Below are 27,640 nucleotides of genomic sequence, written 5' to 3'. Positions count from 1 at the left end.
TCTTTAAGATCAATTTGATTAAAGATTTAGTTCATTAATTTATAAATAGCTATATTATAATATAAGGAAATGATATATATATATATATATATATATATATATATATATATATATATATATATATATATATATATATATATATATATATATATCAATTAATTGAGTTTTGGTTTGCATTATTAAAATATAATATAATTTTGAATAAATTTGTGATTTTTTATTATTTAAAATGTGTTTGTGAAATTTTATAATATTTATATTATCTTATTATTCAATTAAAACTTTTAACAAATTTATATTCAAATTTTAAACAAAATTAAAAAAATAAATATAAAAGAAAAAAATGATTCCCTTTGTTTCATGTGGCTATAGACGGATTTTATTTGGAAAATATGAAAACGTTGTGTGTGAAGAAAAATTCCATTCAATAGAACGACATTTTAGATAGTTATGACCTACCTATCAAACCAATTTAAATTAATAATTCTACATAGTGCAGGCTTCTGAACTCAGGAGTATATTATAAATTAGTGTGGTTAGTAACCATTCATTCATATATTTTCCGTCTAGTGTGTAAGGTATGTTTGGATTTACTTTTATTAGGTGGGGCACTAGGTAGATGGAATTGGTCTGGTTGGATTTACTTCTATTTGGCGAAGCTAGATGGAATTGCATTAAGGATGAATGTGTGAGATTAGCAGGAAATAAATACGAAGATTTTTTTTTTTTTTTTTTTTTTCAGACCGAAAAAGGCTACATTTCATTTATATCAGTAATATAAACAAGAACATTATATCAGTTTATCTGAACTTCATACATAACTTAAAAACATACGAGAGATTTATCCCCAAGGCACAAGCCAAAACTGGAAGACAGAAATGCTCCACATATATGAGCCTATAATAGGAACCCAAACAAATTCCCAATAAGATTGAACAATATCTGAATCAGACTGCCTAATGAAACCAAACATCTACAGACATTAAAGGATTGAAGCTATAGCGGACACGCAGTCCATAGCAAATCGCAGACAGCAAAAAGAAGCGGGTCCTGGAATACTGCTTCCAGCAACAGGATAATGTAAACACTCATGAAGAACCTGCGATCACTGGAACAGCAAGATTAGCGGATAAACCTTCATCTACCAGAGAGATATATCAGAGTTTTCTAGAAACAAAACCAGAGAAAGATGAAAGAGCTAGAATCAAAACAAGGATTAGAAATCAGGAGGGAGAAAGTCCTGAATAGATATAATATTGCCCTCAAAAGAAACCTGCAAGAACCATAATCCTGGAGCCACCCGGAGACCCTTTTTGGATAAATCATCTGCGGCATGGTTAAGATCCCTCTTGATATGATGAATGGACACACCCTTAGATCTGTTCCATAAAAAATTAATCCTCTCAATCCAACCAGAGAGCTGCGGATTCCTTATAATGTTCTTACCACGGAGGCCATCAACCAAGACCTTAGAATCACCAAATATGGAAACATCCTGGAGATCGAGAAAAAGACAAAAATGAAGAAGGTTAGCAAGGGCCATTGCTTCCGCCTTACTGTTTGAACCACTGCCTCCATTCCAGAACAGATGAAAATGACAGATTTCATTTACCATAATAAAAATGCCGCAGCCACATTGGCCATCCTGTTCAGCCCCGTCGAAGAAGGCTCTCGGCATATCAAACATGTCTTGCTGAATCACACATTCTTTCTGAACTGGCACCTTGGAAGTGCTTTGCGGGATTGATTCAAATATAGAAATGATGGAGGATAAAATTTCCATGAACTGGGGGACCTTACCATTGAAGACAACCTTATTGTGCCATTTCCATATGCACCATATCGTAATGATGAATAATGATCTCCATGATTTCTTTTGAAGGTTGCACCATAAGAACGCATCAGCAGTAGAAGAGTGAGACAAGTGCTGGAGACCATGGGTATTCTCCAGATTCCACCACAGAAGACGAGTCTTCTTGCAGTCAAAGAAGAGGTGGAAATTGGATTCTTCTTCAGCCCAACAGATGGAGCAAACACCCGGTCCCTGCCAACCTCGCTTTCTTAAATTATCCCAAGAAAGATTCCTATTGTGAAATGCCAGCCAAGAAAACAGGATCAATTTTGAGGGGCAACCTGTTTTCCATAGAATGGGCGGAAAGGATGGCTTGAGAAGAGAAGGACCTTTGCTAATCAGATCCTTGTAAACATCTTTTACTTGGACCTCATATAAAACCTTAGAACTTCTCCAGATGAGATTATCATGTTCCTTTGATCGAAAGATTCCACAGTTCCTGAGTCGTAATTTGATTTTGTCCCACTGCAAAGCTATGTCTTCAGGCATCCCCATATGTTCAGCTTCCTTCCATAGGGGGATGGGACCATTCCATTCAGCAATAAGACTCTCCCAATAAAAAATACCTTTTCTGTGGAGAAAGTTTAGCAGAGAATTCTGAATCTCAATCACTTCAGAACCGCTCATAAAACAGTCTTTTCCAATGAGAATATTTTTACCTGTTTGGAAATGCCAGAATAAATTTTCCAGAAAAAATTTGCCAATTTTCCGAAGGCTTTGCCAAATAGGAGATCCCCTAGAAGAGCCTAATTGCTTTCTCCTGAGCCAGTATGCCAAGCTCTTCCTTCTTAGATATTTGAAACGGATAATGTTACTCCACGGACCCTCCTCAAAAATGCCTCTCCATAGAGTCCTGCATAGTAAAGCCTTGCCAAAAGATTTCAATTCTAAGAGCCCCCAGCCTCCGAGTTTCTTTGGTTTGGAAATGTTGGCTAGAGATGAGAGATGGTATTTTTTTCCCCACTTGGTCTCCCCAAATAAAGTTTGCCGTGAGCTTATTCATTGCCGAAATTATGCTTGCTGGGATGGCAAATAAATGAGCCCAATATACCATCAACTGATTTAAAACCGACTGGGCAAGGATCACTCTGCCTCCAAGAGATAGATATCTATACTGCCACACGGAAATCCTCTTGTAAAATTTGTCTAACATCCATCCCCAATCTGCCTTTTTATAGCCTACGGCTTTTAGCTGAAAGCCCAAATATTTCAACCCACGCCCGATAGGATGGGCTTTGATTCCAAACAGCTCCGCCAGCCAATCAATCATATCCTGGCTCGATTCGTTATGAAAAAACAGACTTATCAAAATTGATATGAAGGCCTGTTGCTTTTTGAAAATTGTCCAAGATCTCGAAGTAACATGACCATGTTATCTTGCACAACATTCCAAACATTATGATATCATCAACAAACAAGTTATGAGATATCGAGATTCCCCTGCAAATTTTAAGTGGAGAAACTCTGGATTCTTCAACAGCTTTATTTATATGAAGACTAAGAGTATTCATTGCCAGTATAAATAAAAGTGGCGATAAGGGACATCCTTGTCAGAGACCTCTGGAGGCAGAAAAGAAAGGGGAAGGAATTCCATTTATGATCACCGAGAAATTCACCATCTCAACACACGCCATTATCCAGTTTGTCATACCAGTATTTAGGCCAATCTTTACCAATAAGCACCTTAGGAATCCCCAATCGAGGCAGTCGTATGCCTTTTGGAGATCAATCTTAAGGATGACTGCATTCCTTTTCCTTTTCTGTATAGAAAATAGTCCTTCCTGGGTGCTTGCCACTGCATCCTGTATGTTCCTCCCTTTTAGAAATGCATGTTGTTCTGATGAAATATGCTTTGATAAGGAACCTTTTATCCTTTCTGCGATTATTTTTGCAATGATTTTATAAGAAATATTGCATAGAGAGATCGGCCTGAAATCCATAAAAGACTCAGTTTCATCTTTCTTTGGGATGAGGGCGATATTGGTGGAAGCAACCTTTGAATTTATACTGCCCGCTATTCTTGAACCCTCAACCATTTTTAGCAAATCCCCTTTGAACAGGTCGAAGAAATGAGTAAAAAACTCAATTGTCCAGCCATTCGGCCCTGGACGAAGAGTTGCTTCTCATTATTATTTATTGTCGGTACAGAAACAATTGAAGAGTGATCGTGTTATTATTTATTGTCGATACAGAAACAATTGGTGAGTAGACTTGGATATTTTAATTTTTTTTTAATGGAACATTTTTTAGCCCTTTTGGGATAGACTAGAAGCCCAGGATTTTGAAAATAATTTCAACATACTAACATTCTAAAACCACATTCATACTCATATAGAGTGAATAGTTTACTAATACCATCGATATAATCAACCACACAATGATATCAACTAAGAAAAACTCTACCATAAATTAAAATAAGTGTTGTGAGGCTTAGGGATGAGGAATTTCATAAATAATTGGCGGATAGCTACATGTTAAAGCATTCAAGAAAACATAAATAGTCTAGGCAGTAATTCTAATAGGTATATTTATTCCCAGTGTAATGCTCATTTTTTATGAAAATACTTATTTAAATGATAGTGGGTAGTAACTAATGGTAAATAGGTTATTAATTTGATATGAGCTATTTTGAAGGATTCTCATTTTTTTTATGCAAATACTTATTTAAATTATGGTGGTTAGTAACTAATGGTAAATAAATTATTAATTTGGTATGAGCTATTTTGAAGCATTTTGATTTTAGCTGGTTTTCATTTGAAGATGCTATATTTATTTCCATCTTTTTCCTGCTCATTTTTTATGCAATTACTTATTTAAATTATGGTGGGTAGTAACTATTGGTAAATAGGTTATTCACTTATATGAGATATTTTGAAGGATTTTAATTGTAGGTGATTTTCCTTTGAAGATTAACAAAGAAAAATCATTGCACAAATATTTAAAAATCATGGCAGTAGAAGGATGATATCAATCATGATAACCATGAGGAAATCAAGATGAGAAGGTAAATATAAATATGAGAAAGTGTAATATGGTTTTAACCAGGACTTAGGAGCATCAAGCCATGATCATTCTGGTTAATAGCTCCAACCATCTCCATGCTGTAATTTGGCAGAAGACATGAACCACTATCTGCCCTATCAATCAGGATAACCATGAGGAACTGAAGATGAGAAGGTAAATATAAATATGATAAAGTGTAATAGGGTTTTAACAAGGTCTTAGGAGCATCAAACTATGATAATTTTGATCAATAGCTCCAGCCATCTCCATGTCGTAATTTGGCAAAAGTCATGAACCACTGTCTACCCTATTGTTTCCATGATTGGATAAGAAAATCATGGGACAGAAGCACGAGGGCTTCACTCAGCCATCTCCATGTTGTAATTTTGCATAAGACATGAACCACTGTCTCCCCTACTATTTCCCATGATTGGATAATAAAATCATGAGAGAGAAGCATGAGGGCTTCACTAGGGGAGCAATGCCTTACAATGTGTATTCATATTGGGGGATAAATAATGAGGAAAAAATGATATAATATATTGAGCATATATTAGGGGATAAAGGGTTTTTATACTGGCAAGTATAAAAAATGGATCTCAAAGTTAATGAAAAAATATAAAGGGGTATAAAAAAATTTTAATGAAAAAATGGATACCTACAATATCTAGTGAAGGTAGGGATTTTTAAATTGGGAAGGTGTATTGGATTCGTATTGGTAAGGGGTTAAATAATGTGATTTTTAGAGGTATTTTCCAATATGTAGTCCAATTAGGGGTCTTGTTTAGTATGCCATGAGCGCATGTGATATGTCAGGGGTTCATTGAGTAAAGCCCCCGTAAATAGAATTTAATGTCCTTTTGGGAATTAAAATAGGAAAAAATATATTTAGGGTAAAATACTACCCTTGCTCTACTGTATCCTTTTGAAAATGTCCATACATAAATGAATAGTAGTTGTGGTTTTTACTAATTTATTTTTTATTTTGATTCAAGAATTCTTTACAATGATGGAAATTCATCAACCTATGGGGTCTTTGGAATAGGAGCCTCATCTAGAGTATCAGCCCGATTTCCATGTATTCTCATAACTTTTCCTTAGTTTTAGATGTCAGCAAGATAGAGAAGCATGTATGTGCCTTTATGGAAATCAAGTAAGTGTGCCTGGTGAATGTTTAGTTGCAAGTGTATCAAAGTTCTTCTACTACAGAGGGAGGAACAGTGAGCCTCTAAGAGAAAGGTAATAGTACCACCACAGTGGAGGCGCACACCAGTGAAAAGCTAAACACCTAACATCAAGAAGAATAGTCCACATAGATGCGGCGATCGTTACAACCATTACAAGACATTTTTAATTAGATAAGAACTAAAATAACCAAAATAGTTTAACTACTTTAGTACAGATGAAAGAAAACATGAATCACAAATATTCAAAGAATAGTCTTACAAATATTCACAATCCATTGACGACCATCGGGCTTCAAGTACTAAGTAAAAGTCCCAAGATACATGAATACGACAAGCATCATTAGCTCCAAAAGTGGAGCATTAGAACCACGACTTACTCCCCAAAAGTAATAATTTTGTCTCTGTGATGCATTTTGGGAGAAGCTAAGGTGAAAATTCCTTCGCTTGTACCATGAGGGTGTATATATAACAAATGGGGTGATCCTTCACCTTCCTTTTGACTCTTGGGTTACCCTTGTGATTGTTCAACTTCTCTATGACCTTTTGACTTCCTACATGACTTTTCACATTACTTGAATGACTCTTGGACTTCCACTTTGCATTCTATTTGTCCAATATTGAACTACATATTCCACAAAATGATGTGGCACATGATGACTCATGACATGACATGGCATGACACTTATGACATGGACTTGCATGATGCCATGGAAATGTCAAGTCATTCTTTGTTGTTGCTTGCTTTGTGTCTTCTAAAAGATGGATCAAGATCTTCTTCTATGTCCTCCAAATGGATTAGAGATGAGGATTATTCAGTGGAACTTGATCTCCAACTATTGTCTCAATTTGATGTCCCTTTTCTTTCTCTTGATTGATCAACTTGTGTTTGTAGCTAATAAAATGTCTTCTATCATGGCCTCCTTCTCCATCTCCTTCGTCATCATCTTGTCATGGTATGATATAGTACCTTCCTCTGTAACTCACTCATGACAAGATGACATTAGTCTGATAAACCCCTAGTCTAATATGTTGCATGATGATCCATTGACTAAGCTAGAATCGGGTGATAGGCTAAGAGAGAGGCTCAATAACTGTGTAATTGCGCAGCTCAAGAAGTCAAGGGTCAAGCTTGAGCCTTGAGACTGCGCAATGCAAAGTTCAAGCTGGATTGAGGAAGAAGATTGCGCATTTTGGGAGCTCAGTGAGCTAGGCTAAGGGGTTGACCATTGATTCAACCAACTATTTATTTATGAAAGGTGGCGGAGGCTGGGTAATTGCACAATTGCACGGTTCAAGAGCTCAAGGCTGAGGCACTAAGTTTTTCCATCTTAAATTTGGGTTTCCCTATTCAAATCATGGAATTTATGTTTGAGCATTGAGATTTTCCATCTCAAATCATTTAGGGTTATTCTGTGAAGAATACACAAACCCTTTTCTTTTCCTTCTTTTTGAATATTTAAAAAGAGAATGAAAATATCACTTATTTGAGTTTCTTGCAAGCTTCTTATGGAGCAACTTAATCTCAACTTATGGATGTTGTACACATTGGCATGGTTCCCATACACAAGGTATCCATTCTGAACCTTTGACAATATTTCATTTGATTTGATATAACAAAGTTGTTTACATCATTATGTTTTTTTTGCTTTTGTTGTAGGTCAATTTTGATGCAAAGACATAGTATGAGATGATTCAAAACTACAAAGTGTTATAGGACACGTTCAACACGCTGAAGATTAGCAAGGTATGGTTGTCCTGGAGATTTTTCTTTCTTCTCATAAGTTGTTAATTATATTGAAAAAGTTGGTGAATGTAACTCTGCTTTTATTTTGAGTTGGTGAGACTGGGGTCTCGAAGCAAAATGATGGAAGCAAAAAATAGAATTACATATCTCACTCCAAAAATACCACATGGTTTGAAGTAAGAAAATTATTTCTAAATTTATATTTTCTACATTTCATGATAATGATATGAGATTCAAGAACAAATTATTATATGCATGACAATTTCTTTGTTTTTTACTTTCAAAGAAGCCACATGCATATAGGTTTATTTGATAGTTGTTAAAAATATGGAAAGATGGATCAAATAGTTTTTATGCTTTGTTAAGATTAGAGATGGGCTTGATTTGTATATGAAAGGGTGAGCTTGATTTATGAATTAGAAGAAGAAATAGAAATTAAGGATACAAAAAACTTTAATGATTTCATACTACAATTGGGTTGTCTATGTCCTCCATGACTATCTCTTTTCATTTGTTGCCATCTCTTAGAGTTGTGTTAAAACATTTTAGGGACATTGTTTTCTATGATTTATGTATTATTGCAAGTGCTCCCATTGCACACTTTTTTGTATTGTTCTTCTCTCTTTTGTTCTATAGTTAATGGAGTCTTATATCTCATCTTTGGTAGCTATGTTTGTACCATGTTAGATATAGGCCTAGTTTTATCTTTATTAATAGAGGGGAAATACATCGAATGGATTAGTTTGTTTATTACTTTTAGGAAGACACCGGGATGGATCTAATATGAGGTTTCGTGTAGTACATTGATGTTAACAAACTAGTAAAGGGTTGCCCACTGGACAATCTAGAATTCATGCGATGGTTAAGAAGATATTGTGATTTTATAAATGGTGGAGTCATGAATACGTACCTTCTTTCTCTTTTTTGTTGTCCTGCTTTCTGATTCTTTTTGGATTTTATCAAATTACACTAGGCATAATTTTTTATATGCAATGATAACATTTTTTTAATTGGTGGCTTATTTTTTTCTTCATCAATTACAATGCATTGGAATGGAGAAAGTCTTGCAAAGGTGGAAAACGATTTAACAAGAAGGCAGCTCCAGTAAACCCTTCAAGAAAGGGAATTGCACTGGGGTCTGAAACAACCACAGTTGCTAGCTCTCGGCGAAATGATCCTTCAGCTCCAGTTGTGAATGTAGGGACTAAACATTATGGGATGGGGTAAAATGTTGTTAGCACTGGATATGTATCTTCACCCTTTAGAACAACTTCAACTAAACCATCATTTTATGGGTATTAAATGCCCAACATTCCATCTGTAACCCTATCACTGGTTCAGGTTCTAAATGAGAAGGTCAAAAAACCGCACTCCGTATAAAGCCCATTGATTTTTGTGTTTTTCTTCATACTATTTCCCTCTTTATGTCTATATTTATATTGCATCATGTTTGTCTCATAGAGAATGTTGGTCCAATCCAGTTCCAGTTGTCACTGGATCCCTTTGTTAGAAGTTCTTCCAAAGGAACTAGAGAAACATGAATGTCGTTCAGGCTCTCATATAAGTCAACTTCTCGTATTTATTTATGTGATATTTGTTGTTGAGTCGAGGCATGTAGATCACAACGTTGAAGCTTTTAGTAGATATCTTGGAGAAGGAAAGAGACTTTTACTTCGCAAAGTTGATGGATATTGAAATACTTTGTTAAAATCCAGATGTTGAACCATTACCTATAAGTACAAATCTAACTCGAGTCATACAATTTTCTGTTAATAGATTTTTTCTACACAATTTAAATGCAGTGAAGAAAATAAGAGTTTGATACCTAGAATTTTGAGCATATAGTTTCAACAATACAGAGGATTCTATATCTTGTTGATGATATTTCAGTTGTAATTGTTGAGGCACAAGAAATAATATACAATTCATACAATCTATCTGATGAAAATGATGATAAAAAAGCAAGGAGATAGATCAACAAATGTAAATTAGTAGGGACACATGAGGTGGAAGATGTTGTGAAGTCTAGTCTTTCTCTTAGGCAGTGACGAAACTCATGTGTAGAGTCAAACAAAGTAGATATTTACCAAAGTACCTTTCCTTTGATAATGTGTTAATAAAATGATAAAATAATTTCCTCTCTAATTCGATATCTAGAGGAATTCTATCAACACTGGTATGATCCATGCAGAGAGACCTCTTTTTCATTGAATGGATATGGGTTGCAAGGATTGGGCAAAATTCTGTTGTGAACAAATAGTTTGTTATGTGCAAATCATCTCTTTTAATTGTTCTAATGCAATTTTTGTCACCGAGATATTATTATAGTGATATGCCAATTTCAAATGGTTAACATGATTTTGATATAGCTTCATGATGGTTGTTTATCATATTTTGTGAGCTTATATTCAATTGAAATCAGGACCCTTGATACTACCTTACAGGTTCTCATAATAGATTTATATTCTTCTAGGTCCTAATTGTTTTTTAATAAAATATATTGATGTTTTCTTGGGGATTTGTTAACCTTCAAATCTCCCTTGCAATATGTTGTTTTGATATTTTCTCGCACATTTAGTGTACTGACTTCTATGAATAACCAACCTAGGTCCATCTTAACTCTACATCTATCAAGTTTTGAGAAGGATCAAATCTCTCGAGGTGAAAACCTATTTTTGGAGTGCAAAACTTGAGGAAAGGTTTGTACCTCGAGAGATTTGATCCCTGTCTGCACTTGATATATCTGGAGTTAGGATGGATATAGGCCGGTTTCAGTCATGTGTGGCCAAAGAAAATCTAATGAACATATTATTAATTTTATCAATAATATGTAAATTCATCTAATATTAATATAATCATTTAAAATATGCTAAATATATTAAATATGTCTCAGATTAATTTGGTCATTTTAATTGTAAATTTGCTTAGTTACCTCAGTTTGTTGAGATGATAAATATTGTTAGTAACTTTAATGATGAAAATGATGAAATAAAAAATTTGAATGTAAAGTGACAATGTAATAGTGTTGAATGATAGAAAATATGAATAATAAGAATATATTCAATTACAAATACTATTCATTGTGATTAATCGCAAACTATTTTCTTCTACTATTCTTATTGTCACCCTTGTTACTTTTGTCATATTTTCATATCGATTCTAATTTTTTCATATCAATTGTATGAAAAGGATAGGTTGAATCATAAACCATTTAAATCCTTATCTCGAACTATTGTAGTAAACATCATTCCTTGTCTCTCTTTCTCTCCAATATTAATAGGTTGAATTACTATAACACAAAAATCAATGTACATTGTCAATCATTTTTTGTGCTTACACTTAAATAAATGCACAATTTTAATCCAATCACTTTAAAATTAATGTACCATCATACATCTAATTACATCAAATCAGAAATCAACATCTACACCCAAATAAATGCATCTAATGCAAGCAATCAAATAAGATTATAAAACAACAATTACATTGAAATCAATGCATCTAATGTAAGAAATCAAATGGGATTAAAAATCAACATTTACACTCAAATCAATGCATCTAGTGCAAATAAGCAAATAGGATTATACGCCAACATCTACATTGAAATCAATGCATCTAGTGCAAGTAAGCAAACATGATTATAAAACAACATCTACATTGAAATCAATGCATTTATTGCAAGCAATCATATAGGATTAGAAATCACCATCTACACTGAAATCAATGCATTTAGTGCAAGAAATCAAATAGGATTAGAAACAATCTACATTGAAATCAATGCATCTAGTGCAAGCAATCAACTATTATTAGAAATCAACATCTACATTGAAATCAATGTATCTAGTGCAAGCAATCAAGCAGGATTAGAAATCACCATCTACAATGAAATCAATGCATTTAGTGCAAGAAATCAAATAGGATTAGAAATCATCTATAGTGAAATCAATGCATTTGGTGCAAGAAATCAAATATCATTAGAAATCAACATCTACACTAAAATCAATGCATCTCCCCCAATTACAAATAGTCTTCATTTTGATTAATCTCAAACTATTTTCTTCTACTATTTTTATTCTCACCCTTGTTACTTTTGTCATATCTTCATATCGATTGTCATGTTTTCATATCAATTATATGAAAAGGACAGGTTGAATCGTAAACCATTTAAATATTTAGCTCAAGCTATTGTACTAAACATCATACCTTGTCTCTCTTTCTCTCCAATATTAATAGGCTGAATTACTATAACACAAAAATAAATGTTCATTGTCAATAATTTTTTGTGCTTACATTGAAATCAATGCACAATGTTAATCCAATCACTTTAAAATTAATGTACCATCATACCATTGTCACTGTATGAGACTTGTCATGACCATTTCACAACACGTGTAATCTACCATAATTTGCGTGAGACTTGTCATTACCATTGTCACTATATTTCCCACCTAATGGTTTGAATTAGGATGATGTATCAACAAACCGTGGAAATAAATTGGGAAGATAGTGCATATTTCATCATTGCAATTACACTCAATGTATCTTGTGGTAAAGTGATGAAAACCAAATGATTAGTGGTGTTGATTCTTCTCAACAATCAAAGGATAGATATTGATATTCTTAATGAATGTCAAATAATTAGTGGAGTTGATTTTTCTTTGCATGGGAAAGAAACAACAGTAAATTCTAAATTTTATTTAAAAAAAAAATTATTCAACATTAATGTATTGAATTTGTTATAAACCTAATCCTTGGGAAATTGATGAATTTCTAAATAAGGAAAATATGAATAGGATTCAACCATGGAAGATTAAACCAAGGGTATATTTTGTAATGTCATAGGTCTATTCACAACAATACTAACATCATCTAATTCATGAATTATTCCTTGGCTTGACATGATATTAGAGCCAAGCATTCCTAACCCTAAGAAATTTTCAGTCTTCTAGTCACTCTTTTCCCACTCCTTGGTCATATGCTCATGCTCTAATAATGGATCATTTATGTCACGCTTAGACCTATTATTGGCTTGTTGGGGCTTGACCCAGGTTCGGAGTTAATTAGCCAAATAAATCCCTATACTATTGGCCCTTTCGGTAACAGTCCGCAGAGTGTGGATTGAGGTCTCACCCGAAGTAGTATGGGCGGGTGCTGGAACCAGGTTTCTGCACCCTTGAGATGTTTGAGGGGTTGATCCGGTCCAACTAAGATTCTCTTCGTGCAGGTTACTTCACACACTTCCCTAGCCTTCGCGCCCTGATATATTCACCTTTGCGCAGACCTAACCAGGGTTGTGGGGCTTCCGCGCTACTAGAGCAGCGCTCTGCACTATTCCCCTAAGTCACACCTAAGATCTTACTTATCTTCTTACACCAGTTAGTTATCGTCGCGTAAATGGATTTCTTAAGTTATATTTATTTATACAGCACATTCATATGAGTCTGCGCAACAAATAAACAGTAAACTTGCAATTCATACCCAATAATACATAAACCAAGAAAAGATGCACAGAAATATGATAAAAATTCTCTTTATTAATGCTTCCAACGGTTACAAATTCGACCTGCCCTGCGCACTTAGCTGCAGGTGTCCGTGCACTCAGCTGCAGACTACTAGGCCTCTACGCACTCAGCTGCAGAGCCTTCTCCTACTCTACGACCCAAAGAAATGACTTAAACTTTGACTCAACGCTTTTATTCCATCAATTCCTTTATTGATTAGATTAACTGTATTCTACACTTAGAGCCTCGCTTTGTTTATACAATTCCATGGTCCACAGACCATGGGTAGATCTTTCGAACCAACCTTACATTACAAAAATAAGGGCGAATAACCCTATGACTCTATTATGACATCGCGCTCCGCGCCCACAAATAGCGGAGTCTTTACAATAGACTTGGTCAAAACTTGGGCTTTAAGCCCCAAAACATGCCTTGGGGGGATTCCATGCCCAACAGGCCCCCAACACAAAAATTGTGACTCACCCTCGATTCACTCTGTCAGTGCAGAGATCTTCGTGCGGAGGCCCTCCAACTCTGCTCGAATAGCTGCAAGGTCGGCAGTGCACTGAGTGGCTGCCTGCTGAATCTCCTATACACGTTGTTCCGAGACCACGGTGTCTGAACTGCTTCCCTGGATCGGTTCATACATCCCCTGCATCTGTTTATAGTCCCACGCCTTCTTCTGGCTACTTGGAGCGTGAAGACTGTGCTTCTGTCGGCTAGCCAAATAGTCGGGCCACCCGTGTATTGCTTCAAGTGACTACCATTCACTTTACCTGGGAAGTGTTCTCCATTTAGCTTTACCAGCTGCACTACGCCTCCGTCTGTGACCTCCTTAACAACATATGGTCCCAACCAATGCATTCTAAACTTTCCCAGGAATTTATCAAACTTACCATCATATAGTAACACTAAATCGTTTACCTTGAAGGTGCGCAACTTAATATGGCAATCGTGCTAGGCATTTTTGTGTTGCTTTTGTACCTGCTGATGGAAGCTAGCCAGAAACTATTCCTATTCAAGTTCTTCCAACTGTGTGAGCCTTTCTTCCAAGGGTCCATAGTCCGTCATACCTGTGAGCGTTGCTATGCGTAGACTAGGCACAATATACTACATTGGCATGACAGCTTCCACACCATAGACCAACTGGAAAGGTGTCTGGCCCATCAGTTTCTTGCACGTTGTCCTATAAGCCCATAGTACTACAGGAACACGCAGGTCCCAATCACTTTTTTGCGCATTGCATACTTTGGTCAACGTAATCTCCAGTATTTTTGAAATGCTTCTACCGTTCCATTGGATTGGGGGTGATACGGTGTGATTTTCTGATGATACACCTGAAACTCTTCTGTCAGCGTGCAGATTGTTTCATTCAGGAAATTTGTACCGCGATCACTCATTAGGATCTTTGAACATCCAAATCATGTCAATACATGTTTGAAAAGAAACTTTTCAGCCGTTGTGCCCGTGCAATATTTTATCGGGTTGTGCTTTTGCCCAACAAGTCAGGTATTCTATCACGGTGATAATGTATCTCGCATCCGTCTTTCCTTGTGGTTTGATAGGTCCTACAAAGTCGATCACCCACTTTTCAAAGGGCTACATCATCATTTGCGGATTCAAAGGCATCTCGTCCCTCCATGATGGTTTACTTGTTCTTTTACATATATCATAGGCCTTACAATGTGCTTTTGAATCCTGGTGAAGGGTTGACCACTACAACCCTGCACGAAGAATCTTTTGTGCAGTCACTCGCCCTACATAGTGTCCTCCTGCAGTGCCCCCATGTGCTTCCACAAGGATTTGACTTTGTTTGAATTCAAGTACATACCTTCACAGTATTTCGTCATTGCCCATCTTATATAGGTGCCACGCGATGATAGAAAAATCTGCCGCGCGCACCACCAATTCCTTCTTTTGCTAGACGGAGTATTCTTTCGATGCAGTTCCAGTCATGAGAAGGTGGATTATGTCTTCGAAGTGTCCATCGGCTACACGCACAGAAAAGAGCTATGCATCAGGTAATCCTTCTTCCAAACTAGTAGGTTTGTCTCCCGTCTCAATGCGCGACAAGTGATCTGGTCCCACGTTCAGGTGTCCTAGCTTCACACTGACCTCAAAATCATATTCTTGGAACAATAAGAGCCACTTGTATATGCGCTCCCCCAGCACAGGCTTATTGACCAAATATTTTAGCGTGGAATGCTCTATATACATCTTGAAGTGTCCCCCTAGCAAATAGTGCCGATATTTTTGGAGCGCTTACACCATAGCCAGTCCCTGGCATTCAGTGGTGGAATAGTTATTTTATGCTTTAGATAATTTGCGGCTCGCGAATGCGATAGGGTGATCCAAGTCCTCTCCACCTTCCTGTGTTAGTACCACTCCCAACGCTATACATGATGCATTAACATGAACATGAAACTCCACATCCCATTTTGGGGAGACCAGGATCGGCGCAGAGGCCAATTTCACTTTTAGTACATCCAGGATCTTCATGCAATCATCATTCTAGCCGAACGTGACATCCTTTTTCAACAGCTTCTCCATCGGCACGGTAATCCAGGCATAGCTTTTGATGAACTTCCTGTAATACCCTGTATGTCCCAAGGTAGCGCGCAACTATTTGACACTTCGCGATGCTTCCAAATTTAGAATTACCACAATCTTCGCAAGATCTACCATTAGTCCCTATTTGCAAACCACATGTCGAAATAGGTTCCCAAAGGGAACGAGGAACCTACACTTCTTGAGGTACAACGTGATTTGGTGTCATCGACAGGTATCCAGCATTAAGCGTAAGCTTGTTGGATGGTGCTTAACCAATCCAAATACAGTCCAATCATCCATATAAACCTCCAGGAACTTGTGGATATATTCCTTGAATGCAGCAACAACTATGCGCGAAAATATGGCCGGCACGTTCTTCAACCGAAATGGAATAATGGTGTATTGAAAGAAACCCCACTCAGTCACAAAGGTGGTCTTGATCCTATCTTTTGGCGCAATTTTGATCTGGTGGTACCTTGAGAAGCCATCAGTAAAACAAAATGCTTCTTTCCCGCCGACATTTTCTAATACTTCATCTGTGAACGGAGTTGGGAATGGGTCATGCACACATGCGTCATTCAATTTTTTTAGGTCCACGCATATTCTTGTCTCGCCCTTCTGCTTCTTTTCCTGCACTACCATAGGGCTTACCCAATTGGATTCTTACACCAGCTCAATGATTCCAGCCACGAGCATCTTGTCTAGTTGTATGCAGACCTTCTCCTTGTAATTTGGATTCAAGAGGTAAGGCCTCTGCTTAACTGGCTTCGCATCGTCCTTTAATGTGATCTGCATCATTCCTAAATCTCTGATGATTACTTTTAAGTCTGTGATCTTGGTGGGGAACAGGTCCTAATACTCACGGAGTAACTCAGTGACTTTATCTACCCTCGCGTCATCCCAGTAATCACCGAGTGTTGCATATTTAGGTTCGGCTTCCGTACCAATGTTCACGTGCTTTGTCTTTACCGGCGCGGTTATGTCAGGGTCTTCAATCAATGGCCCTTGAACCTCGCGATAGACTTCAATTTCTAGATTGTTAACTTTTCATGGATCCTCGTCATCTTCTTCAGTATTTACATTGTAACACTCCAGCGCGTAGCTCAGATGGGTCGCCCATTCAAGCTGAATCACTTCTATTGGCTCCTGGGGTATTTTAAAGATATCTATTTTTACCGTGTGTAGCACATCATCAACAGTATCCCACCAATGATCCTCAAAAGTGAAGGTTAACAGGAATCCTTCGCGTAGGATATCCCATTCACTTGTCCCATGGTGGAGCTCTGTCTCTATATACCAACTCATGGGTATAACATCTAGGGTATGATAGAACAGGTGCACCCACTCAGGTTGCGGATCTTCCCCATAGACATTTGTCCACTTGGCGAGGTGCACGCGTTGATCATCACGTCCATCATACTTGTCTTTTAATTGCATTTGAGGCTTTCCAAACCGCATGCGCATCATTCTCCTCCATTCATGCCAGTCCTCAAAGCTTCCTTGGTGCATACCCCACCACCTTGTGGACGTAGCATGAAGTACCCATTTCAAAGGCTCGAATCATTGCTATTCCGACACCTCCCTTTAAAATCTGTTCAGGAAGTCATCTACCTCACTTAACCCATCATACGTAGGCAGATCCCTTACCTCTGTTGATACGCAGTGCAACGATCTCGTCATCATGTTACAGTTCAGTGTGGTTACCTCGTGTAACCAGTTCTGCCATCGCTCTATCTCTTCATCCGAATCCAATGTACAAGAGCTTTCACACTCCCATGAGATTCATCCATTTGTGGTGGGATTCACCTAGTCTTGCTTTCGTGCAGTTATCTTGTAGATGCAGTCCAAGTCGTCGTCGCTTTCAAAGTCGCACACTGGCTCTGTGTAGCACAATCCTTCTGCAGGGTCCAAAGGTACAACTACGTGCAGAGACTTTTTCTCAAAAATCATCTTGCACTTCTTCAGATTTATCACCCCATTCATATCAGTGGCCCAAACTATTCCTAATAGCGTGGGGTAGGGATTTCTATCATCAACAATCTCTATCACTTCGAAATCTACCAACGCGCTTGCTCCTTTGATATCTACGGTGATTCCCTGCAATCTTCCCATCGGTAAGATCTTTTTCTGGTTCTCCATAGACCATTGTAACATAGTCCTCCCCATGTACTCCCATGTCTACTTCGTTAGAACATTCACGTCTGATCCCAGGTCTAGAATCACTTGGTCCACCTCATATTCTCCAATCTATGTAATCAATCTCATCTCCCTTCCCGTCCTCGTCACGTGCTTTCTAATCTTCCAGACTACACGTAGTTCTCCTGGCGCAGTCCCAACGCATCCATTTATAAGTTCCTGCAGTCCCTTTACAACATTGTTGTCATGCAACAGCTTCATGCATGTTTCCAGGAACGTTGTGAGCATCGATGGATCCATTTCTGGCTCCGGTCTGGCTTTGCTTCTTGAAGTGGAGGCATCAACGAAGCTCTCCCTAGCTTCCATGAAGGTTTCCTTAGCGCGCTCCAAATCAAACTCTGGTTCTTTCGTCGGATCCTTGCGAACCCAAGTACTATCTTCAAGCTACTTGCCTTTGTCATACCCTGTTGTACTTCCTTTTCATAGCACAATATTCACATTAGGGTCTTCCTCGCGCAGCTTAGACCTCATCATTTGCAGGTTCTGAGTCAGGGGAGGTTGGAGTGCTCCTTTATCATGAAACCGCACTATCAGTGTGGGACAATCCTCCGTCTCATGATAAAAAAATGTACAATACAAGCATGATGGATGCATCAGATTTATACAATCACGAGCATAATGCCTAGCCCTCCGCAATTGTAGCATATCAGCTGTCTGCGGCCTCTTCCAGGTCCTCCTCCACCTCGGCTTCGTTCGCACCCCTGAAATCCGGTTTGCCATCCCTGCGTTCTAGTTAAGGGCCCGTGTTTTGGCCTGAACTCTGTAGGTAGGAGTCCTATCCATCATTAGTTCATAGCTTCTACAAGTGTGCTCATCATGTCCCACTGATCTACATAAATTACAGAACAACTGTTGTGAATTCTGTGTGTACTTTTGCAATAAATGGCAGTTGTCTGTAGCATGCTTTCCCCCTATTTGACAAATCATGCACCATAATGTAGGCATCGCGCTAGGTCCTGCTTGTGCCTCTGGTCTCAATGGCATTTTTCCTCCTCCCGCGAGGTAATTTGCAAACACCGAGCAGTGGTCCTTGTCATGTCCCTGACCCTTGCACTTTACACACCATACCTCGTCGCGCACCTCTGGGCGAGCTGTCCTATCCTGTTTCAGACTTTGCATTTCATGGCATGAATTTTTCAACTGCGCGTGGATCTGCTGAAATCCCAGGTTAGGATCCTATATCGAGGTTTCATGTAGTCTCATCGCGATCTCCAAGGCCCTGGCCTGAGTTGTTAGCCTCTTTTTTGATAGCGCATTCCTTAAATGTGATGTTAACGATGCTACAAACCATTCGCGGTGTTGTCCGTTCATCAATTTCATGTTAGCTTCATGAATTGTGCACTTTAGTATTTGATCCAAATCCCAAGGGGTCTCACCTGGTAGCATTCTGATTTCCTTGAACCCAATGATCGACTGCGCCTCTGACTTCGGCCTGCTAAATTCCCTATTCAACGTAGTTTGGATGTCTGCGATCCCTGTATTCGGATTGTCATTAGAATGCTTAATGTACTAGGTCAACACACGATCCTGCAGAGCGCTAACCAACGTGGCTTTCTTTAGATTGTCATCCGTGACTCCCTGCGCTTCCCATACAGCCTTTATCATGAACCAAAACTAGTCTTGATCTTCATTTCCTACTCCCTTGAATACTGGCAATTTTATCACGCTTGTCATATTGAATCACAATGGTGGTATGGGCAAATATGGTGGTGAAGATGGTGAAACTGGTGGTGGTGTGGGTGGGGGTGGTATGCACGAAATCCTCTGCCTTATCAAATTGATCGTACTTCTTGGTGAGACCTTCGCGAGCTCTTCCCCCTCCCCTCATGGAGGTGAAATCAAGTGGCTAGTTTCTAGTTCTGAACTACCTTGATTTCTATAAATTCTCCCACTTCGCGTAGCCACAACCATCAATTTATTTGCACGACCCAATTTTCACGCAGTAGCATTTTAATCCAAGTGTTTAAAGACTTAACGTAATTACCTCACAGTCCTTTGAGGAAGCATCGCTCTGCCTCACTGTAGCTGACTGAAGTATCTACCATGAATTCAGTAATAAATCCTCCTATAATTCGATCGAGCCAGTGGTCAACAGCACGCGCGAGCTTATCCTCTGATGCTTCCAATCTGTGCACCAATTCTAGAGTCCACACAATAGGTCCATCAAGCTCGCACCTTCCTTGGCTATTTGTTGGCTTCACGATCCACTTGTACAGCTCAGTAGGGAAAGACGCGAAGAAAATTTCATGGATCTTTGTTTACAAGTAGTAATCTAACCACTCTTCTTTTGATAGTCACAAATTCCTGTTCTCCTGTGCCGCAAACTCATGAATCTTCGTATCCAACCAATCTTCAATTCCTTTCTTAGTTGGATTCCAATGATACAACATCAGACATCTTTATGTAGATCTTGGTCCCAGCAACGGAACCATTTGTTGGCTTGTTAGGGCCTGACCGAGGTTTGGAGTTAATTAGCCAAACAAATCCCTGTACTACTAGCCCTTACGACAACTGTCTACAGAACGCGGACTGAGGTCTCACCCGAAGTAGTATGGGGAGGTGCTGGAACCAGGTTGTCGCACCCTTGAAATGTTTGAGGCATTGATCCAGTTGATGGTTCTACTGGTGATGGTGCTGATGTAGGTGCGAGGGCAGGTGCAAAGTATACTTCTGCTTTATATACATCAATGGCTGCTAGTGGTGGTGCTGCTGCTGGACCAGGAACTGGAGAAGCTACAGTTGTGACCCCTACTGCTGCTGGTTCAATAGGCGATGGTGCTGCCGGATTTACTTCCTCATCTGGACCTGGTACTGGAAATGAAATAGGCTCTGCTATTTAAGCTTACGATGCCTTTCCCCCCGCTACCTTTGCTCGTGCTCTAGTAGCTACTTCTGTCTCTATCTCTGCTTCTTAAGCTGGTCCTGCTGGCTATGGGTCTGGCTCTGGATCTGGGTCTCGAGATGGAAGGTATGTTGCTTGCCTAGCTGGCTCCAATTGAGAGTCTCTTCGCACAGGTTACTTCGCACACTTCCCTAGCCTTCGCACCCTGATATATTGGCCTTCGCGTAGCCCTAACTAGGGGTTGTGGGACTTCCGTGCTACTGGAGCCGCACTCTGCACTATTCCCCTAAGTCACACCTGAGATCTTACTTATCTTCTTACACCAGTTAGTCATCTTCACGTAAATGGATGCCGTAAGTTATATTTATTTATACAACACATTCATATGAGTTCGCGTAGCAAATAAATAATAAACTTGCAATTCATACCCAATAAAACAAAAACCAGGAAAATATACATAAAAATATGATAAAACTTCTCTTTATTAATGCTTCCAATGGTTACAAATTCGACTTTCCCTACGCAGTCAGCTGTAGATCCTTCTGCTACTCTACGACCCAAAGACATGACTTACACTTTGACTCAACACTTCTATTCCATCGATTCCTTTATTGATTAGATTAACTATTTTCTACACTTAGAGCCTTGCTCTATTTATACAATCCCATGGTTGCGACCATGGGTAGATCTTTCGAACCGACCTCACATTACAAAAACAAGGGCAGACAACGCTATGACTCTATTATGACTCCATGCGCCGCGCCCACAAATCGCAGATTCTTTACAATAGAATTGGTCAAAACTTGGGCTTTAAGCCCCAAAACATGCCTTGGGGGGATTCCATGCCCAACACCTATCCATTTTTTTGTCTTACCCAACCCTATAATTAGTAACATTCCTCATTAGGGGTTAATCCTACAATATTCCTCTTTTAGCATCACTCCTCATTAAGTGTTACTCCTTTGCTCAACTTCATAGCTCTTTCACATGCATATTCTCTGTTTCACACTTTCTATCTCTTTACTTACTACACCATTTTTTACAATTGAGAAAATCTGCTCCATTGTAGTTTTAGGAATCCAAAAAGAGAGCTTGATTTTGAAATCTAATCCTAAACCCTAACGATCTGATGTAGTTAAAAGAAAGTGTTGCATCTTCTCTTATTCATCTTTTGTATTTGGATGGTTCTCGCTACAATAATCCCAACCAAAGACAAAATTCTTGTGACTTGATGTTGGCACTCAATTTGGTCGAATAGTTCCTCCACATCTAATAACCCATATAGTTGATTGAATAGTTCCTAAAAAATATAGTTGCCACTATATTTTTCACCTAATGGTTTGAAGGATAATGTAGCAACAATCGATGGAAGCGAATTGGGAATATAATAGATCTTTGATCATTGCAATTTCACTCAAGTTACCTTGTAGTAAAGTGATCAAAATGAAAGGATTATTGGAGTTTATTCTTTTCAACATTCGAAAGGATAGATGTTGATATTCTTAATGGATGTGAAAATATTAGTGTAGATAATTTTTCTTGACACGGGAAAGAAACAATGGTTAAAGTCCAGATTTCATTAAAATAAAATTATTCAACTTTAATGCACTAAATTTTTAAGAAACACAATCCTTTCAAACTTTAGTGAATCTGTAAATAGTGGAAATCTGGTCTTCTACTCATGCTTTTCCCACTCCCTTGTCCTCTGCTCGTGCTCTACCATTTCTGTCACGATCAAACTTGTTCATCATTCTCTCTTGCCCAGACCCTGTAACGAGTAACATTCCTCATTGAGACCCTATGGCAAAATGTGTAATCTACAATAATTTGCACAACACAGATCTTGAGAAGGTAATAGATCTAAGATAGGTTGTAGGTGTTTTATGGAGGCAACATTAGTAGCAGCAATGGAGAGGAAGAAAAAGAAGAAAATTTCCTCTTAGATGAAAGAGTCTCATCCTAATGAGATTCATCCCTTTAGTTCAAATGGAGAAACAAATCATCGAGAGGAGATATCATAAAAGGAAAGTGTAAGAGAACCAAATGTGTTTCAACATGGTAGATTTGAAGGTAAAAATGAGGATGAATCATTTCTTATTTGTGTATTAGATGGATTTGATGTTAACCATGCATCTTTGAATAATCAAGATGATGATTGTAACAGAATGATGCTCCTTGAAGTTGAATGTGACTTGGACATGGTTGTAATTGAAATATAACTGTTGAAGTAGAGAGGTTAACAATTATATGTAGAGATCAAGAAAAAATAATGCATAATTTTTATGAGAAGGAGAATGAACTTAAAGATGAAGTCATCATCTTGAATACCTAGTTAGAAGAGGCAAAAAGAGCTGAAGATATTATGAGGAGCCAACAAAAAGAAAGAGAGGGTCGAGCTGGAAAGATTAAGGCTAATATTATCTCAATGAGGAAGCAACTTGAATATAAAGAAAATCATATCAAGTAGGAGAAGGGCACCAAGATCTTGGATTGTATGCTTAGTAGTCAAATATCTCCCATAATCAAATCTTGTCTAGGGTTTCATAAAGGAGAGTCTAGCTTACATGTACATTTAAACAATAATGGAGCACATAAGAATCTTGTAGCAGATAATGGCACCAATATGAGAAATAAGAAAAGTAGAAAGTAGAAGAAGTAGTAGTGAAGAAATGAAACCAGAAATATGTCCTTGTCAAGAAGATCATTTTCTTATAGAGAGGAGTTTGGTAGATTTCAAAGGACAAATAGCAAACTTTTTGCTCCTTTGATGGATCAAACTTGTTCATCATTCTCTCTTGCCCAGACCCTATAACGAGTAACATTCCTCATTGAGACCCTATGGAAAAATGTGTAATCTACAATAATTTGCACAACACGGATCTTGAAAAGGTAACAGATCTAAGAAAGCCACCCACTATAACCTTAGTAGCCTTGCCTCTCATTTTAAGGTGAAGGAATGGGCTTCCTAGCTTTACGGGAGTTTATGTATGGGACAAGCTAGGGTAGGTCAACCAAATGGAAGTGTCAGATCTTCTAGCTAAGTTATGTATAAGGTAGTTTAAAAGTAAAAGGTTTTTCCAATGCACATGGAAAGTTACCTATATGATTATAATTGCAAGATATTCAATTCAGACTGATTGCAACATTTATGTATTTCTTGGAAAATTCAAATGCTTATAAAGAATCACATCAAATAATACATACTATTATTTTTATTTTTTGGAGATGACAAAACTTATCATAACTCAAATCTTAATTAGTAGTAAGGATGATCATCATTGGTTTCTATCCATAAATGCACACTAACTCAACATGTTTATTTAAGGAAAACCATGCCACTTGAAATAATCCATTGGTGAATCTAAAAATAAGTAGACAATCGCTACTGCTAAATGTCTCTAGGTCTTTTGGTTTTTTAATTACCTTCCGGTTTCGATAATTAATATGTTTTCTTACATTTAAAAAGTACAATTTCTCATCTGCTAAAAAATAAAGTCTCTCTCTCTCTATATAAATATTTAAAGTTATTTTTTTCAAGATGAGGGATTTTATTTTTTAAATGCAAGAAAAATCCAAAACACACACACACACATATATGAAGGCCTTATGTGAGAAAGACAATGTTATCCAATAATAATGATTTGGATGGTGAATAAAATGGAAGAGTGAGTACCCATGAGGTGTAGACTAGTTGGTTTGAGAGGGGTTTGGTTCTCCCAACTCTCGTGTTGAAACCTCATGGGGAGGGGTTGAGGATGGAAGCCATTTTGGGGGAATAAAATATCCCAAAGGACGTTCAGGCTAGATTGGGCCTCACACAATCCTAGTGATAACATCCCACTATGGATTGGCCATTCTTCTTCCATCCAATAAAAGTGTTGGGCTACACCTAGGCTCATTAAAAGAAAAAAAAACAAACAAACATGAAAGAGTGAGTGGTAATAATTGCATGGTTTTCACCTTTATTATACCTCGTTATATTTATTCATAAGTTGAGTCAGTGAAGTATAAATTATTATGCCTCCCCTCCATATTTATTCCAACTGAGATTGCATCTCTTTGTATTTATTCACAAGTTGAGTAAAGAAATTATCAATTATTATGTAGCTCTCTCCACCTTTGTTGGGACAGGAAAAAGGAATGATTTCTCTTCATAAACTGCTTCATTTATCATTCATCCTTATATGATTATCTCCATTTATAGATTAAAATGAGGAAAATATCAACTAAAGTTGGATGAAACTATTTGGTGATAGAATAGGAAAATCTAGTACGAAAAACTGATTCTTTGCTATCTTTGTATGCAGAGATGTGGATTGGGCAAAAGTTGTTCAGTTGGAAGAACAACACGAGGCCATAAAAGGGAAAATCCATGGCATCTTGGGCAGACAAGGAAGCGGAAGATCAGTTCAAACATTCCTATTTTATCACATGATCAGATTTTATATTGCGAAATCCTCAGGATCCCCTGATCTTGAGGATTCGCTTTTATCCAAGTTTCTCTTTTATGTTATATATAGGGCTGAAAGGAAATTAGATACAATTCAGACTTCTAATTTGTAATTATACTTTTGAAACATATACGTTGTTATATCAGTGACTCTATTAGTTTTTACTCGAAATTAATGAAAGAAGGTTGCGTTTGATACATCTTCGTATTCTAAGTTTTTGTTAAGCAGAGACTTTTGGTGACCCTGGGCCCAGTCACAAGAAGTTCCACTGCTCCTTTGCGTTATAGTTTTATATTCAGTCTTTGCAATTGATTTAATGCTTAGTTATTTCATTTATCATGAAGATTTGTGATATTGATTTATATTGTTGTTCAATTAGATTCAGAGTGAAGTCGTGAGATATACTTAAGTAGCACTTTGATTAGAATGAGTGAATTCGTGTTGATAGCATATTGTTGTTCATTTGAATAGATGTTATCAAAGATCTTGAAAGACAAGACTGATTAACTTCTACAGATTGCAATATAGAACTTTTGCAATTTAGGAATATTTTATCGCTATTTGTTGTTCAATTACTTATTGTTGATTGTTGTTCACTTACTGTTGTTGTTTAATTGAGTAATGCAGATTGATTTGGGTTGTTATAGATTGGTAGTGTTGTTCAGTGGTTATAGTTTCTTTACTTGATTAAGTGCGATTAGTCTTAAGCTTATTTGAACGATTCTAAGTGTAATTTTTATTTGCATTCAATTTCAATTGATTTTGGAACAAGTTGCATAGAATTGCAGAGCGTGTTGAGAGTATTTCTTCCATAGATAGTTCTTTTCAGAATTGTGTGAATTGAATTGAAGAATTATCCTTTAGTGATTGCAACTATTCGTCATTAGATAACCTCTAGATTCACTGCACATAATGTGTTGGCACTATTGAGATAAAAAGTCTTATGTCGGGTTGAGAACTAATGTAAGGATTAAGATTGCCTGTAAAAATACATCTTATTGAGCCAACATTTTAGTGTCATTGCCGGGGAGAGTGTTTCAAGTGATTTTTTTTATTTCTTTGTTGTAGGAGAATTGGGTTTTAAAGACAAAAGGTAAGAACCTGCGTACCTAGCAAGTACAGTGCTTGCTTACTTGCCTGCTTTACAGCAAAACCTTAGAGGTTAAATAGGAATTTGTTTTTATGAATGACTAGAAATAAAAAGATTGAAAAAGAGTAGAATCCTCCACGAAAACCCACAAAACCCAAAGGACCAGTGAACCTTGGGAGAATGACCTTTATAGACAAAATCATAAGAAGAGCAGAGTCTCAAGCATCAGTAGGATTCCAGGCTATACCTGGAAAAAGTTCTATTGTTATCCCTCAAGCAGCAGGCTCACCATCTGCAACTCATGCTGAGATTCAAAGCCAAGTAGGAGGATCGGAACATAGTTTTCAAGCTACAATAAGCTTACACTCTAATCCTCGACAAGAGGGAAAATCCTATAACTTAAGAGAAGGAAAAGGAGAAACTAGTGGGGCTGCTAAAGTAGAACCACAACTATATAAACAAGGATCTCTTGAGATTCCAGACCTAGGAAGTGTTGTAAAGCCAGCTCGAGTTGCTAACTCTCTGCTTACTCCAGAAGCACCCCTTGAAATCCCCGAATATTATTGGCATATCTTTGATCAAATGGAAGATCAGCCACCCCAAGGTCAAACCTCGACATTAGAGTACCCCATAGTCGACTAGGTGGCCAATGCCCCTATGAAGGCTATTCCTCTACAGAGCATCCCAACCTTCCATGGGATGATCACAGAGGATCCTGATGCTTTCCTGTTTGAGTTTGATGTCCTCTGTAGAGGGTATGACTATACCACCGACCCCCAAAAGCTGAAATTGTTCCCTTCCACTCTGAAAGGGGTAGCTTTGAGATGGTTTATGGGTCTAGGTGGGCGAACCATCAATTCTTGGGACGAAATGAAAACCTCCTTCCTTAAAAGATACCAGGACTTTTGTAAAACTAGGGAACTGAAAGATGATATTTTTAAGATGACTGCAAAAGATAATGAAACACTAGAAGAATATGTAGAGAAATTTAATTATAATTTGCAGAGGTCTCCAGACACTGCCCTACCAAAAGAAGTCCTAAGAGCTATCTTGATTAAAGGAATGAAAGAGGAATGGGTAGAAACTCTAAACTTAATGGGAAAAGGAGATATTTCTGAGGAATATTATGATGAAATTATCTGTTTGTGTATCAAGTGTTTGCGGGGAAGCACACGTACAGGAGAAGCTAGCGGAGATCCAATGAGTAGAGGAAGAAAACCACAT

General features: G+C 37.7%; 1 protein-coding gene and 1 pseudogene across 1 annotated transcript; one reads left to right on the top strand and one right to left on the bottom strand.

Moving 5' to 3' along the window:
- Positions 1 to 1,216: 1,216 nt before the first annotated feature.
- LOC149161258 (uncharacterized) lies at positions 1,217 to 2,347 on the bottom strand. The gene has a single exon (XM_089434816.1). It carries the CDS (start codon positions 2,345 to 2,347, stop codon positions 1,217 to 1,219), a length of 1,131 nt encoding a protein of 376 aa, XP_089290942.1.
- Positions 2,348 to 7,565: 5,218 nt separating this feature from the next.
- On the top strand, positions 7,566 to 20,873 carry LOC149161257 (microtubule-associated protein RP/EB family member 1A-like; annotated as a pseudogene).
- Positions 20,874 to 27,640: the final 6,767 nt, after the last annotated feature.

Source organism: Pinus tabuliformis, chromosome 5_2 (assembly GCF_031772625.1).
Source record: "Pinus tabuliformis cultivar Carrire ecotype Pingquan chromosome 5_2, CPIR1, whole genome shotgun sequence".
NCBI classification, from domain to species: Eukaryota; Viridiplantae; Streptophyta; class Pinopsida; order Pinales; family Pinaceae; genus Pinus; species Pinus tabuliformis.
The sequence above is the reverse complement of the archived record's forward strand: the minus strand, read 5'-3'. Positions and strand labels throughout refer to the sequence as shown.

Bases quoted from the DNA above. Each gene is read 5' to 3' on its own strand.
- LOC149161258 (XM_089434816.1), bottom strand. From the start codon at position 2,347: ATGGGGATGCCTGAAGACATAGCTTTGCAGTGGGACAAAATCAAATTA.